Source organism: Oncorhynchus mykiss, chromosome 7, assembly GCF_057628025.1.
Source record: "Oncorhynchus mykiss isolate SJ-2025 chromosome 7, ASM5762802v1, whole genome shotgun sequence".
Classification (NCBI taxonomy): Eukaryota; Metazoa; Chordata; class Actinopteri; order Salmoniformes; family Salmonidae; genus Oncorhynchus; species Oncorhynchus mykiss.
In genome coordinates this window covers 34,588,771-34,604,313 of record NC_143028.1, presented here as the reverse complement: position 1 = coordinate 34,604,313, position 15,543 = coordinate 34,588,771, and the positions used below count along the sequence as shown (strand labels likewise).

General features: G+C 42.2%; 1 protein-coding gene across 17 annotated transcripts in view; it reads left to right on the top strand.

Annotated features, from left to right (window-relative positions):
- LOC110527741 (neuron navigator 1) overlaps positions 1-15,543 on the top strand; it is a 138,195-nt gene that overhangs the window by 19,745 nt on the left and 102,907 nt on the right. For all 17 annotated transcript variants that reach the window (XM_090240756.1, XM_036983233.2, XM_090240755.1 and 14 more), the window contains exons 2-3: positions 9,405-10,267; positions 10,513-10,601. In XM_090240756.1, coding sequence (XP_090096882.1) covers positions 9,432-10,267; positions 10,513-10,601 — 925 coding nt within the window. In that variant the 5' untranslated portion in view covers positions 9,405-9,431. The remainder of the gene's footprint in view (positions 1-9,404; positions 10,268-10,512; positions 10,602-15,543) is intronic.

The window sequence follows — 15,543 nt, the reverse complement described above, 5'->3', positions numbered from 1 at the left end:
ACTACAGCATCATCCATTACTGCAGTAATAGTAAGAGTTCAATAGAGAACTGTGTCAGTTACATAACATGTTGACTGCAGTGGTCTTGCTTGTTTTTGTGGGATGTCACAGGGTTGGTTGGCACTGGCAGTGTGTACTTTCTCTCCTCTGACTACTGCTTTTAATGTTTGGCCATTTTGGATTTGGCAAGTCTTCTTTTAAAACAGACTGGTTTGTGATTAAGTGGAAAGTAAATGTGGAAAAACGAGTCAATGGACAACGAACAAGGTCACCGGTGTCTCTAAATTCCTGTTTAAGTTAGATAACTGAAATAATAACACCTCTACCTTTCCTTGCTTAATGGATTGAGGGATACGTAGTTGACTGAGGCTGCATGTCCGCTCTGTAGGAGAGACCTTTGAAAGTCTGTGTCATCATTGGACATGTGTTGCTGCCCTGTAAACTGCCCTGCAGCATGAGCTCAGCTGGGCGGCAGTGATATCATCACCATGGCCCAGGGCTGGATAGATTAGACCTTTAAAGTGACTAGTAAGGAATAAATTCCCCTTCTTAACTCACCCTCCCAAAGCCTGCAGTGGCTATGGCAGACAAAGTTCCAGGACTAATCCAACATATGCTGTGGGAGCTTAGAATTCCACTCAGTATTTAGTGTTTAAAATGGATTAAAACCCTTTTAATCGTGAACTAATTAGCTGTGATAACTGCTTAGATAGACATGTGTGTCTCTATATGGCTGAATGTTGCAGGGCGACAATGTTTCAACAGCAAAATGGATGACATGTCAGGAAGCATTGTTGCGGCTCTCGTTTATATTAGTGAATCTATACTACCTTTCAAAAGTTTGGGGTCACTTAGAAATGTCCTTGCTTTTGAAAGAAAAGCACATTTTTTTGTCCATTAAAATAACATCAAATTGATCAGAAATACAGTGTAGACATTGTTCATTTTGTAAATGACTGTTGTAGCTGGAAAGGGCTGATTTTTTAATGGAATATCTGCATAGGCGTACAGAGGTCCATTATCAGCAACCATCACTCATGTGTTCCAATGACACGTTGTGTGAGCTATTCCAAGTTGATCATTTTTAAAGACTAATTGATATTTTGTTGTACTGATTAAAGAAGCAATAAAACTTCTTTAGAAGTGCGTGTCTGCATGCACGCACACACATGCAGACACACACACATTCCTTCAGGAGAGTGCCTGCTGCATAGCTGCCGTAATTGCATTAGAATGTATGACGGATTGAGGACTGAGCTTGACTAGCTTGAGTGAATGAGGCACAATTGGATTAGTAGCGATCTGTTCTGGGAAACGGAAGGGCTGGCACACTGGTCTCCCAGTATCTGTTATCTAGGTGGCAGTGATGGGAACACTGGGACCCAGCTGTGGACGGGTGATCCTGGTGGTACACTTTGACCTGTCTTGAGTCTCATGGCATGTCTCTTTTTCGCCTCTGTGGATTTAGATGTATCATCTGCTGTGTCTTATCCACAGCACAGAGAGAACGGACAGAGTTGTTTTAAATTTTGTCTATTTTACACTATTGTAAATAATTAGCTTAAATAAACACACATACAGTGCAGTCAGAAAGTTTTCAGACCACTTTACTTTTTCCAAATTTTGTTGTGTTACAGCCTTATTCTAAAATGGATGACATTTACATTTTTCCTCGTCAATCTACACACAGTACCCCATAATGAACAAGCAAAAACAGGTTTTTAGACATTTCTGCAAAGGTATTTAAAATAAAAAATACTGAAATATCACATTTATATAAGTATTTAGATATTTTACTCAGTACTTTGTTGAAGCACCTTTGGCAGCGATTACAGCCTCAAGTACTTCTTGGGTATGACGCTACAAGCGTGGCACACCTTTATTTAGGGAGTTTCTCCCATTCTTCTCTGCAGATCCTCTCAAGCTCTGTCAGGTTGGATGGGCAGCGTTGCTGCACAGCTATTTTCAGGTCTCTCCAGAGATGTTCGATCAGGTTCAAGTCCGGGCTCTGGCTGGGCCAATCAAGGACATTCAGAGACTTGACCCAAAGCCACTCCTGCGTTGTCTTGGCTGTGTGCTTAGGGTCGTTGTCCTGTTGGAAGGTGAACCTTCACCCCAGTCTGAGGTCCTGAGCTCTCTGGAGCATGTTTTCATCAAGGACCTCTGTACTTTGCTCTGTCCATCTTTCCCTCCATCCTGACTAGTCTCCCAGTCCCTGCTGCTGAAAAACATCCCCACAGCATGATGCTGCCACCACCATGCTTCACCGTAGGGATGGTGCCAGGTTTCCTCCAGATGTGACATTTGGCATTCAGGCCAAACAGTTCAATCTTGGTTTCATCAGACCAGAGAATATTCTTTCTGGTCTGACAGTCTTTAGGTGCCTTTTGGCAAACTCCAAGTGGGCTGTTATGTGCCTTTTAATGAGGAGTGGCTTCCGTCTGGCCACTCTACCATAAAGACCTGACTGAGTGCTGCAGAGATGGTTGTCCTTCTGGAAGGTTCTCCCATCTCCACAGAGGAACTCTGGAACTTTGTCAGAGTGACCATCGGGTTCTTGATCACCTCCCTGATCAAGGCCCTTCTCCCCCGATTACTCACCCGGGAGGCAAGCTCTAGGAAGAGTCTTGGTGGTTCCTAAATTATTCCATTTAAGAATGATGGAGGCCACTGTGTTCTTGGGGACCTTCAATGCTGCAGAATTGTTTTGGTACCCTTACCCAGATCTGCGCCTTAACACATTCCTGTCTCAGCGCTCTACGGACAATTCCTTCGACCTCAAGGGTTGGTTTTTGTTCTGACATGCACAATCAATTGAATTTACCACAAATGGACTCCAACCAAGTTGTAGAAACATCTCAAGGATGATCTTTGGAAACAGGATGCACCTGAGCTCAATTTTGAGTCTCATAACAAAGGGTCTGAATACTTATGTAAATAAGGTATTTCTGTTTTTTGTTTTTTTTATATACATTTTCACAAAATTCTAAAAACCTGTTTTTGCTTTGTCATCACGGGACATTGTGTTGCAGATTGATGAGGATATTTTGTTGTCGTTGTTGTAATACATTGTTGAGTAAGGCTGTAACGTAACAAATGTGGAAAAAGTTTAGGGGTCTGAATATTTTCCGAATGCACTGTACATACAACAATGTCGGTCTCTCTTGGGAAATGCAAGTTGTATCTCAAAAAGGCTAACCTCGTTAAGTACAACAACACAAGTATGCACAACTGTGCTCCAAGCGCTTCCTGTGTTTGCAGGCAGACAAACTGAATCATTGTGTTAACCCTATTATAGCCCTAGCTATTTATTGGGTAGTGAACATAAGGAATATTAATCCGATTCTAGATCCCGTTTCATCATTTTGAGCTTTATCGGTAAATCCGCATCATGATTATTAAACAGCAGAACAATAGATGCCAATGATCCTATTACAGTAACACTTAGACCAGAATTATGATAATTGGTAGATAAGTATGTGAAACACACCGCGGGCACTTCTTTCTTTCCAACAAGCTAATTTTCCAATCACTCGAGCGATGGTTATCACGAGACAGAGATGTGAAAGGGATATAGAGGAAGCCGATGCCTTTCTGCTGGAGGCCATGTTGAAAGACAAAGCAGAGTAGTGAGCCGTCATGGAGATACAGCGTCTCAGCCCCGCTCAACCACTGTCTTCTCACTGGGGGCCTTGAGCCAAATGTAAGGCGAGACACAGTGTTGTGATGCTTCCGCCTCTGATCCCCCCCCCCCCCCCCCCCCCCTCCCTCACACCTGTCTGTCTGTGTGTGGGGGCGAATGTGTGTCACTGTGTGTTGCCTTGTGTGTGTGGGTGGATGTTGGTTTGTGTGTCAGTGTCTGACTATGTGTCCGTGCATGTGTTTGTGTTTGCGCGCCCCTCCCCCCCCCCAGTCTCTGGGACTCTGATCAAAACTTAGGAAATGGATCAAGATATAACGCTAGTAGACAATGTCATTATGAAGTGGTGCTCGCCTATCGCCTAGTGGTCAGCTCTAGTGGGCAGTTAGGTGTGACTCTGGAAAGTATCAATGGGGAAGATGTTGCTAATCCAATTTTATCAATGGACTTAAATTGCTGTGACACACTCATCATTATTGTGTGAAACTCAGCTATGCTTGAAACTGAAATTCACAGTTTGACAACTTTGTTCAGCCTGCTGCCACAGACGACACTTGATCAACTGGTTGTAATGTACAATTCGATTGAGGGAAGCTGATTGGGTCAGATTGGGTCAGTTTCCTGTATTGGTCCATTTCAAATGATGGGATTAGCTATTGAACTGAAGAAGAGCTACAAGCAACTGGTCGAAAGCAGACTTGTTTTTTTGTCAGACGGTGTATAGTTTTCAGGATGCTTGTTTATTAAAATTAGCCACTTTCATGGATGATTTATAAACATTTGGATTTACAAGAGAGCAAAAAATGAAGACCACTACACTTTTCAAATATCACATTGGGAAATTTAAACCATTGGAAGTGATTTCTAATTACACCCTTTTCAATCCCGTTGATCTTCAAGATCTGCATGACTGTTTGGAAATCCAGGACATTTACAACCCTCATCTGAATATCACCTCACAATAGTTTTTGTATTTTTTTATATTCTGTTTTGTTTTTCCATGTGAATTTTAACACGACTTCATCAAGAGCAGTACAAGTCTTAGGTTCAACATAAAGAGATGTAGGCAGAACTAGCCTCGAAATGTCCTCAGCTTTGGGTAGTAAGACAAGGCCCTGAATTTTAAGGTCTCTCTGCAACCAGCTATTAAAATTGCATTTTTCCTTGTGTATTTTACAGAGAACATTGAGTAATTTTGGAAGTTGATTTGTATATTTAAAAACCATCCCACTTGGCACACACTGGTTGAAACAATATTGTTTCCACATCATTTCAATGAAATTCTGTCGAGCCAATGTGGAATAGATATTCCACATTACCACTGGGTACAATTGACATCTGTGCCCAGTGGGATGGTTCAATATAGGCTGATTGTTGGTATGTTTACTGGGCTGGGGCAGTAATGCTGGCTGTGTGGTTTGATGTTTGCCCGTTGGAAGGAGCTGTGCTGAATGTCAAAATCAAACAGTGACGGATCATGAACTCAGGGGATAGCTTGACATGATGTCAAACAAAAATATGAATCACTGTATGTGTGCGTGTGTGTTGTGTACGGAATTTGGGCGTGTGAGAGAGATTGAATAAGAGCAAATGACAGCGAGGGGAGGGGGTTAGTGCAGAAGAAAATACATTAAACATAAACAGGCTGTTAAAATATATTCAAGCCTCGTTCTTAGTGCTTCCATTGGCTCATTTGTGTCCAGCATCCTCTGAACCACACACTCACACACTCTCTTTAACGCAACACGTGGGTCTTAAATTGCATTCAACTGCGTTATAGGTTTATCCCATTGCAGTGGTTAGCAGTTGGTATGGAACACTGACATATGCAGGACTGCTTAGGACTTATAGAGGAATTACTCTGGCTGGCGTGGAACAGGAAGTCTGCAGTTAGGTAAGAAAATAACTGTACTTTCTATTTCAGCCTATTGAGCTATTTTCAGATCAGATTCATATTACTGTTTTACAATTGTACAAATTCTACTATATGTCTAAAATAGTAAACTCTCTGTTTTACTCCTCTTACCCTTCGTAGGGAGGAGATGTGTCACTCCACTGTCATTAATGCCAAACAGATTCATTTTAATTAGTGTGTGTGTGTGTGTATGTGTGTGTGTGCGCAAGCGCGCGTGCATGTATGTGGCAACATCTGCTGCTCTCCTACAAGGCCTATATACACTAAAAGACCTGCTCGTCGAACATCTCATTCCAAAATCAGGGAAATTAATATGGAGCTGGTCCCCCTTTTGCTGCTATAACAGACTCCACTCTTCTGGGAAGGCTTTCCACTAGATGTTGGAACATTGCTGCGTTGACTTGCTTCCACTCAGCCACAAGAGAATTAGTGAAGTCGGGCACTGATGTTGGGCGAATAGGCCAGGCTCGCAGTCAGCGTTCCAATTCATCCCAAAGGTGTTCGATGGGGTTGAGGTCAGGGCTTTGTGCAGGCCAGTCAAGTTCTTCTACACCGATCTCGACAAACCATTTCTGTATGGACCTCACTTTGTGCACGGGTGCTTTGTTATGCTGAAAAAGGAGGTAGCCTAGTAGTTCGAGGGTTGGACTAGTAACCGAAAGGTTGCAAGATCAAATCCCCGAGCTGACAAGGTAAAAATCTGTCATTCTGCCCCTGAACAAAGCAGTTAACCCACTGTTCCTAGGCTGTCATTGAAAATAAGAATTTGTTCTTAACTGACTTGCCCTGTTAATAAATTATGGTAAAAAAAAATGTAATAATAAAAAGGGCCATCCCCAAACTATTGCCACAAAGTTGGAAGCACAGAATCGTCTAGAATGTCATTGTACGCTGTAGCGTAAAGATTTCCTTTCGCTGGAACTCAGGAAGCTCCCGATGAACAGTGTTGTGCTGACATTGCTTCCAGAGTCAGTTTGGAACCCGGTAGTGAGTGTTGCAATCGAGGACAGAAGATTTTTATGCGCTACGTGCTTCAGCACTCGTTCTGTGAGCTTGTGTGGACTACCACTTTGTGGCTAAGCCGTTGCTGCTCCTAGACGTTTCCACTTCACAATAACAGCACTTACAGTTGACCGGTGCAGCTCTAGAAGGGCAGAAATTTGACTAACTTACTTGTTGAAAATTTGGCATCCTATGATGGTGCCACGTTGAAAGTCACTGAGGTCTTCAGTAAGGCCATTCTACTGACAATGTTTGTCTATGAAGATTGCATGGCTGTGTGCTCAATTTTATACACCTGTCAGCAACGGGTGTGGCTAAAATAGCCGAATCCACTAATTTGAAGGGGTGTCCACATACTTTTGTATATATAGTGTGTGTGTATATGAGCTGTTCCGTCGTCAGGATTGTGGAATAATTCTAATGTTAAGGTAAAATTGGAAAGGGAGAACGCTGATCCGGGAGCAGTGCTATCTTTCTTTTGATCCGATCCGTATCAACACATGCCTCAATGGACACACCTAGCGAACGTTCTCTCGGCGAGGTGTTTTAGGGAAACGCATGTTACATCTTCGGCTGTTGTATGAAAGATGCATCGTTAGAACACTCATAAGCCTAAATTCCACCCCTGTCGGGAAACTTGGCCCTGTTCTGTTTATCTCCACTCCAGTGATTACTGAGTGGTTAATCTGGAACAGAGACACGGTGCCATGTGTTGTGCAAGGGAGGTAAATAGGGATAAAACATCTACATGTCCAATTATATACTTCACTGAGTATCTTAGAAGTGATTGCCTCTGGCAATCTAATGTGCAGCTGTAGCACACCACGTCAACAAGTACCCCACGGTACAGATAGCTGGTGCTGGTTTGTTGTGATATGAGGGTGGTAGATAGGGGCTGGGTGTTGATGGGGAGGCCATGGTTTGCTAAGCCCAGGGAGGAGGAGTGGTGGAGCATGTCCAAGGGACCAGAGCAGACGTTGGGGTGGGGTGCTGCTGGCACCACCTTAAAGGGCCGGCGGCCCTGCTAAGTGTGCCAAACGGTGTCAGTCGGTCACAGACTCTCCCAGCATGCAGTTCACTGGAGGGGAGAGCCTCATGTTGGAATATGTTTGTGGCAAAGCTGCTTCAACCTTAACAAGTAATATTGATGATATAGATCATTCTAACAAAGATATATTTGAATTGACTTTCATGACACTCCAATCTTACCCACACCCCCACGCATTCGTAAGTCTCTGTTTAAATGATATTTGAAGGGGAAATACAGTAAATCTATAGACTGTAACCCTCTCTCTCTCTGTCAGACAGACAGCCTGGTATGCACATCTGTTGTCCAGTATACAGTGGAACAAATGTTACAATAAGCATGCTGTGTCTTCCGTCTCCTACAGATTGAGCGAATAGGATCCACTGTATAACTTCTTATTTCAGACAGACACATGCGTGTGTTCTCCCTAGTCTCCCACAAAGCAGGACCACACACATCAAGCTTTAAAACAATGCTCAATTTCTTTCAGATTGATTCCATATGATGTGTACAGTAAGCTAGCTACTGATATTTGCCAGTCTGGAAGTAAAAGACCATGAAAAAGGCAACAACTTAGAATCAATCAATTGAAACGTGACAACAGTTTTGATGATTTTCGCTGGGTCTTATACAAATGGAAATGAACGCTAACAGTTTTTCTCAATCGCATTCAAGCAATTTTTGGATCTGTGTTGAAAAGTTATTTATATCAGAACAGCAATGATCAAATGCTCAAATAGGCCTACAGAACTTCTGATCATTTTCTCGCCTTAGTACCAGACTTGCAATATCTTAGACCTTTTGCAAAAAAAATTCAGCAGATGTCATCAGTTAATACAAACATCCACTGTATAGTGTTTTGTTCACAGAATATTAAAACATTGCAAGAGAAATGTGTGCAATTGTGTTGCACACTGTTTTCGGCAATAAGTAAATACTACTTAATCACCCCATCAGTGCCACACCATGTACAATATATGGAAAGTTAAAGGCAAATGGGAATGTCTACAATATGTTTTACAATACTGTGGACATGCAGGGAACGACGTTGGGTTGTTTCTAAGTAACTTTGGGTTACTACTCAGTCATTGTTGCCAACATTTTGACCTTCCATTATAGAGCTTTGCTTTGGTGTGAATTGAGGCCTGTACATTCATTTCAGTTGTGTTCCTCCTTTGTATTCACCTTTCCTTTTTTCTATTGTGGATTGTGTTTCTGTGCTCCAATGGAAAGTCTACAAAACTGTGAGCAAACCAGCCTTTGCACTGATTACATGGAATTGGATTGAGATGGTACTGATGACAGAATCCTCCACCCAATGTGATAATCTTTTTTGGTATAAAAAAATGTTTATCAGGAATAATATTTGACGTGTATGATATTGTTCGGTCAAATATACATAAAAAGGAGAGTAATTTCCCATTATTCTGCACTTTTGTAAAGTTGTACTCCAAATTTTGATCATCATGATTTAGTGACTGCAAAGAAAATGCATTGATCTACTAAGATTTTTAAAAGACAGACTAACTTTCTGTTTTGTCTGTTTGGACTCAAGAGATAAGTATGGTTGCGTGAATGTTTTTGCAGGAAGTCGTGCTCATTTATATTAGCAATTTTGACGGTATATGTCGATGTATTTATGTTTTGAGAAGGTAGCTACATTTTCAAAACGCGAAAAACCCACAGAGTTTTGTGTCTTGTGGACTCTGTTTTGAAAATCCACAACAATTGTTCCATAAAATTGTTGTAGACGATTGAGAAAAAGTGTAAATATGAAATACGGAGAGCGGTGTGTCATTTATTTATTCTTTTTCTTTCAGAAACTGTCCCAGTGATATTCATTGACCATGAGCGGCGGTGTGAACATTAAGAACATGTCCCAGGCCCAACCAGGCTCAGGTCTGGTTTCTGGTATCCCCCTACCCCGGAGCATGATCCCCCTCTCCAGACTGGACCCCAAACACCAAGGGGGCGGCGGCCTCCATAACTCCACAGTACAGTTTCAGCTCAGCGCCAAAACGCATCCCTCCTCCTCCTCCTCCACCTTTTCAAATGAGCTGCAAAGAGGTGCAGCTTTGAAGAGCCACCTGCTGCAGCAGAGGGGTGGTATCTGTTCCCCTTGTCCCCCCTCCAGAGCCTCCTATGCCCCAGAGAGAGGCACAGGCAGCCGGTCAGCCTACAGCAGCCCCCAGGTCCCCAAGAGGCAAGCTCCACCACCACGCTCCAAGGACACCCTTGATCTCCGCAGCAGCAGCGCACTATCCCAGAAGGCTTTGCGAGAACTTCACGTCAGGAGAAACGCCAACAGGAACTGGGCCTCAGGTGAGGTTTGCCCCAGAAGTCTGGATGACAATGGAGACGCACAGGATGCCTTGTGCAAGCTCTCTGGGGGTAATGTCCACTCAGGCCAAAGCCGGGGTAGATTCTCCCACACTAAAGCAGGAAACGGGAACCTGATCACCTCTGCGTTGACGACCACCCATACATGCCAGGAGCGTAGGGAACCGGGAAAGCTCTCCAGCCAAGGCATGGGCATGTCTGAGAGAGATATGTCCACCAACAAACCCAGAGAGTCCCATCAGAGCCAGGGTGGTGGTGATGGCAGTCAGACAGTCAGTGTGCCACGCCGAGGGATTGAGCCAGCCCAAGTCAACATGGCCACTGTGGCACCTTTCACGTTCAGGTGATGGCAGTGTTTCACATTTTTAGACGGATAACATCACCGTTACTCTACTGTACACTCACTGGCTGAATGTCCTGGAATACATTCTAGACAGAAAACATGATCAGAGAACATGTATTTGTTCTACACATCAATTAGGTGTAATTCCCTCGCAAAGCTTCTGTATTCAAGTCATATAATTAGGCGTATTGCCTGTGCATGATGTTGTATCATTCTGTGAAGTGACGGTCATGCTGTGTGTGTAGGTTGCAGGCCCAGGATGATGATGCCTCTTCTCTGGAGGACCTGAGTGACTGCTCCTCTGACTCCATGGAGGTGTGCTGTGATGACCTGGGTGAGTCACATACATTCACTGCATGTCTTGCCCCAGTCACATTACAGCATATTACGGTAGGCCAATTAGGTAAAGTATTCTGCCACACTTGGAATCCAACCAAGAATAAATGATTTTGTTGAGTAAATTCAACTTCCGTTAAAACATCTCTTGGACATCCTTTTATTTTTGGCATTTTATTGAAGATACTGTATGTCTGTGGGTTTTACTGCCCATGTCCTACACCACTAGGATTAAGGCTTAGGTGTTACATACATCTGCAAACACAGGGGTTTTGGTACCAAATCTAGTCCTCCTGCTGTAGATGGTTATCGGAGCAGGCTTTCTGGGTATTTCTTTTTGTCGTTTTCAGCCACTTATCTGCGTCTAAAGGCTTGGCATCATCCCACAATTCCCCCCTGACAAATGTATCTGCTTGATTCTGGAGTTCTCATCTGGGCCTTGAAGGCCACATGTATAAAGAAACAGACTTAACTTTGGACATGATTTTGCAGCGCTGCGAAAATGATACCAGGAATAGTCGAACATATGGTAAGCATTGTACTTAGGTATCGTTAACCCATAGGATTTAGGATTTGATTTAGAATTTTAAGACCCCTTGAAGTATCAAACAAATAGTTCAAATACATGCGCCTTACTGCTATTAGCCCATACAAACGCATTGACCAACAGATTCACTACATGGAACAACAGATAGTCCCCCCCCCCCAAAAAAAAAAATCTAAAGGATGTTTGTGTCTGTCCTACATCTGAGAGGAATTTTACATGTATTTAAGGTCTCATTTTTGGCCCTAACATGTATGTATGTGTCATCTGTTTCCCTCTACGACACTCACAGGCAGTGCAGGAGACATTAGAAGAGACTGTGACAAAATCACATTTGAAAGCAGTGCAGATCAACATGCACACACACACACACACACACACACACACACACACACACACATACACACACACACACACACACACACACACACACACACACACACACACACACACACGCACATTACCAGATGATCCCAATACCGTTCTGTTGCAGTTCAGTGACTACAAGCTATAAATCCTTCAGACTGACATTTTCTCATATCTAGATATGTTATTTAGTTCATTTATTGAAGTAATGGTAGTAAGATTTAATTCAAACTCTTCATCAAATGTTTTTTTTTCTTCACATTTGTTTCTAATACCCCCAGGTGTCCTAAATAGAGAATCAAATAGCCTGATTGTCCATGTTTTTACTATCTTAAAACAATTCTGGGTTAAGGAAGTAGTATGTGTTTTGAATTTAAAAAAGCTATGGTCCCTGTCACAGGCAAGTTATGGACCTAAACTCAACCACTCATGAAAACTCAAAACATGAAAACGTTTGTCTATATCAAATACAATTTTGGCCATACAAATGTTTTCATAGAAGTTATTGAACAATTTTTATTTTTGACACATAAACACCATCTCAAGCCATCTCAGTGGCCTTGTGGTTAAAGTGTCTGCCCTGAGACTGGATTGTTGGGATTTCGATCCCCAGCCGAGTTCACAAAAGACTCTTTGGCGCTCAGCATTAAGCATTAAGGACATGGATTGGGGATAAGGCTCTGGTGCCTTCAGAAAGTATTCATACCCTTTGACTTACTCCAAATATTGTTGTGTTTCAGCCTGAATTCAAAATGGATTTGAAAAATAATTGCACCAATCTACACAAATAACCCAATAATGACCAAGTGAAAACATGTTTTTTTTATTTTTTGAAAATTTATTAAAAATAATAAAATCCAGAAATATCTCAAGTATTCACACCGCTGAATCAATACTGGTTAGAATTACCTTTGGCAGCGATACAGCTGTGAGTCTTTCTGGGTAAGTCTCTAAGAGCTTTGCAAACCTGAATTGTACAATATTTGCACATCATGCTTTTAAATATTCTTCAAGCTCTGTCAAGATGGTTGTTGATTATTGCTAGACAGCCATTATCAAGTTTTGCCATAGATGTACAGGCCGATTTAAGTCAAAACTGTAACTAAGCCACTCAGGAACAATCAATGTTGCAACTCCAGTGTATAGTTGGCCTTATGTTATAATGTAGGTTTTTGTCCTGCTGAAAGGTGAATTTGTCTCCCAGTGTCTGGCACGTTTTCTCTAGGATTTTGCCTGTGCTTTTATCAACAACAAAAAATAAATAATCCAGAGTCCGTGCAACTTATTATGTGACTTGTTATGCAAATATTTACTCCTGAACGTATTTAGGCTTGCCATAACAAAGGGGTTTGAACACTTATTGACTAAAGATATTTCAGCTTTTCATTTGTTCATTTTGATTAATTTGTAAAATTGTCTAAAAACATAAATCCACTTTGATATTATGGGTATTGTGTGTAGGCAAGTGACACAATCTCAATGTAACCCATTTCAAATTCAGGTTGTAACAGAACACAATGTGTAAAATGTCAAGGGGTGTGAATACTTTCTGAAGGTACAGTACATCAAGTGGCTTCACACTACATAAACAGATGATACTGTAGGCTCCTGCCCCTATGGGCCATTCTGGCTCAGACTGGGGGTGGCAGGTAGCCTAGTGGTTAGAGCGTTAGACTAGTAACTGAAAGGTTGCAAGATCGAATCTCTGAGGTGACAAGGTATGTTATGGGCCATGTTATGAATAGCCCATAGTTACAGACAACAGAAATCAGTCTTCTGCGCTCTTAATTTCTCAACTGCCCTGCACACGTCACACAGATGAGTTGCAGCGCAGAAGCGCTCATTGGACGAAGAGCATGTTGTGGGGTTAAGGGCCTTGCTTAAACACTAAACGGTAGGGGATTTTTGGGGGGGATATGAAGCCAGCAGCCCTCCAGTTGCCAGAACAATTTCCCCCGCACCCAGCCCGGAATTTGAACAGGCAACCTTTTGGATTTAGGTCCAACTCCTTAGTCGCTGGGCTCCCTACCGCCCCAGTCAGATTGGTATAAGATATGTTTTTTTGCAAATGTTGACAAGATGATAGGGATTCACCGAAGGGGAATATTGACCAGAGAATCTTTGAAAACAAACAAAGGGTTGTGTTTTACTCTTCTGTGTTGTATATAAAGTGTAATATTGGGATGTTAACACCTACTTAGATACATTTCAACTCCATATCTGACATACAGTAAGCTCTGAAACTATTGGGAGAGTCATTCAATACATTTTGTTTTAACTCTGAACTGCAACACTTTGGGTTTCGAAATGATATAATTACTATGTAGTTGAAGTTCAGATCCTTATCGGGTGAAGCGTATAGATTTTACACCACTTATTGTCTATAGTCTTCTCCCATTGTAGGGGACCAAAATAATTGGGACAAATTCACTTATGTGTTTGAAAGTAGTCAAAAGTGAAGAACTTGGTCCCATATTCCTAGCACGCAATGATTATGTCAAACTTGTTGGATGCATTTGCTGTTTTGTTTATGTTTCCGATCATTTTGTGCCCAATAGAAATGAATGGTAAATAACGTACGTCATTTTGGAGTCACTTTTATTGTAAATAAGAATAGAATGTTTCTTAACCTATCTACATAAATGTGGATGCTACCATGATTACAGATTAATCGATGAATTATTCACGAGTCCTGAATGAATCGTGAATAATGATGAGTGAAAACGTTAGACGCACAAATATCATACCCCCAGGACATGCTAACTTCTCACCATTACAATAACATGGGGAGTTACTGTATCACCAGTACTCAATGACAGGTTAAAAATCAGGCTAAAACAAGGATTAAAAGATCAAAAAGTTAAGAGCATAAACTCTATCTAACACGCTCTCCTCTATCCTTGCTTCCAACTGCAATCTCTACACATATACGCCTGTATTTCTATCAACTCAAATTGTTGGGAGGGGCCTACAATATACAATTAGCCAATCCTGATTCTACACACATTCCTCACACATTCAATGACTTAACTTAATTCACACTTAACTGCTGCAGGTGAAATGGTTAAAAAACATGCAAATTGGTCTGTTGGCAGACCACTCCCTATTCTTACCTAAACATCAGACTGTTACCATGGTTACGCCATTGATTTTCAAATCTTACCAAAGTTGCCCTAATAAAGATGCAATAGTCTTTACAAGCCATAATGTTGAATAACCTATTTACACTTCCTTTACCGGTTCTACATGCTGTTGGTCCTTTTGGCGGTAGGATGTGGCAATGGGGTATCCACAGGAAAGTGTTGTCTACCTAATTTTGCAGGTTCTGTCGCTTATATTTTCAATCTTGACGCATTGCACGTGATTCACAACACGTAAGCAATAGCCGAATATCACCGAACGTAGTCGCTGAATCACATTTCCTCGCAACCAGCTGAAAGTGTTTGCCGTTCGGTCTGTGGCTTCGGTTAGGCTCGGCCATATTGTGTAAGTGTTTGTCATGTGCGAATTTCGTCAGTATGGAAAATAAAAACTGGAAATACAAACTGATAAAGTACCTGCGTACTGAATTGATAACACTTCCCTGTTATCAGATTACCACCGGCATAGGGCCAAAATCAGTGGACAACAGGCAAAGTACATTGAAATAATTTTTTGTGTGTTTTTTGTGTGAATTTTACCCCTTTTTCTCCCCAATAGTTTTTTTTAGTAGTTACTAGTAGTTACTATCTTGTCTCATCGTACGGGCTCGGGAGAGACGAAGGTTGAAAGTCATGCGAGTCCTCCGATACACAACCCAACCAAGTCAAGCCGCACTGCTTCTTAACACAACACTAGACACACCCGGAAGCACCAATGTGTCAGAGGAAACACCGTGCATCTGGCAACCTTGGTTAGCGCGCACTGCGCCCGGCCCGCCACAGGAGTCACTGGTACGCGATGAGACAAGGATATTCCTACTGGCCAAACCCAGACTACGCTAGGCCAATTGTGCGTTGCCCCATGGACCTCCCGGTCGCTGCCGGTTACA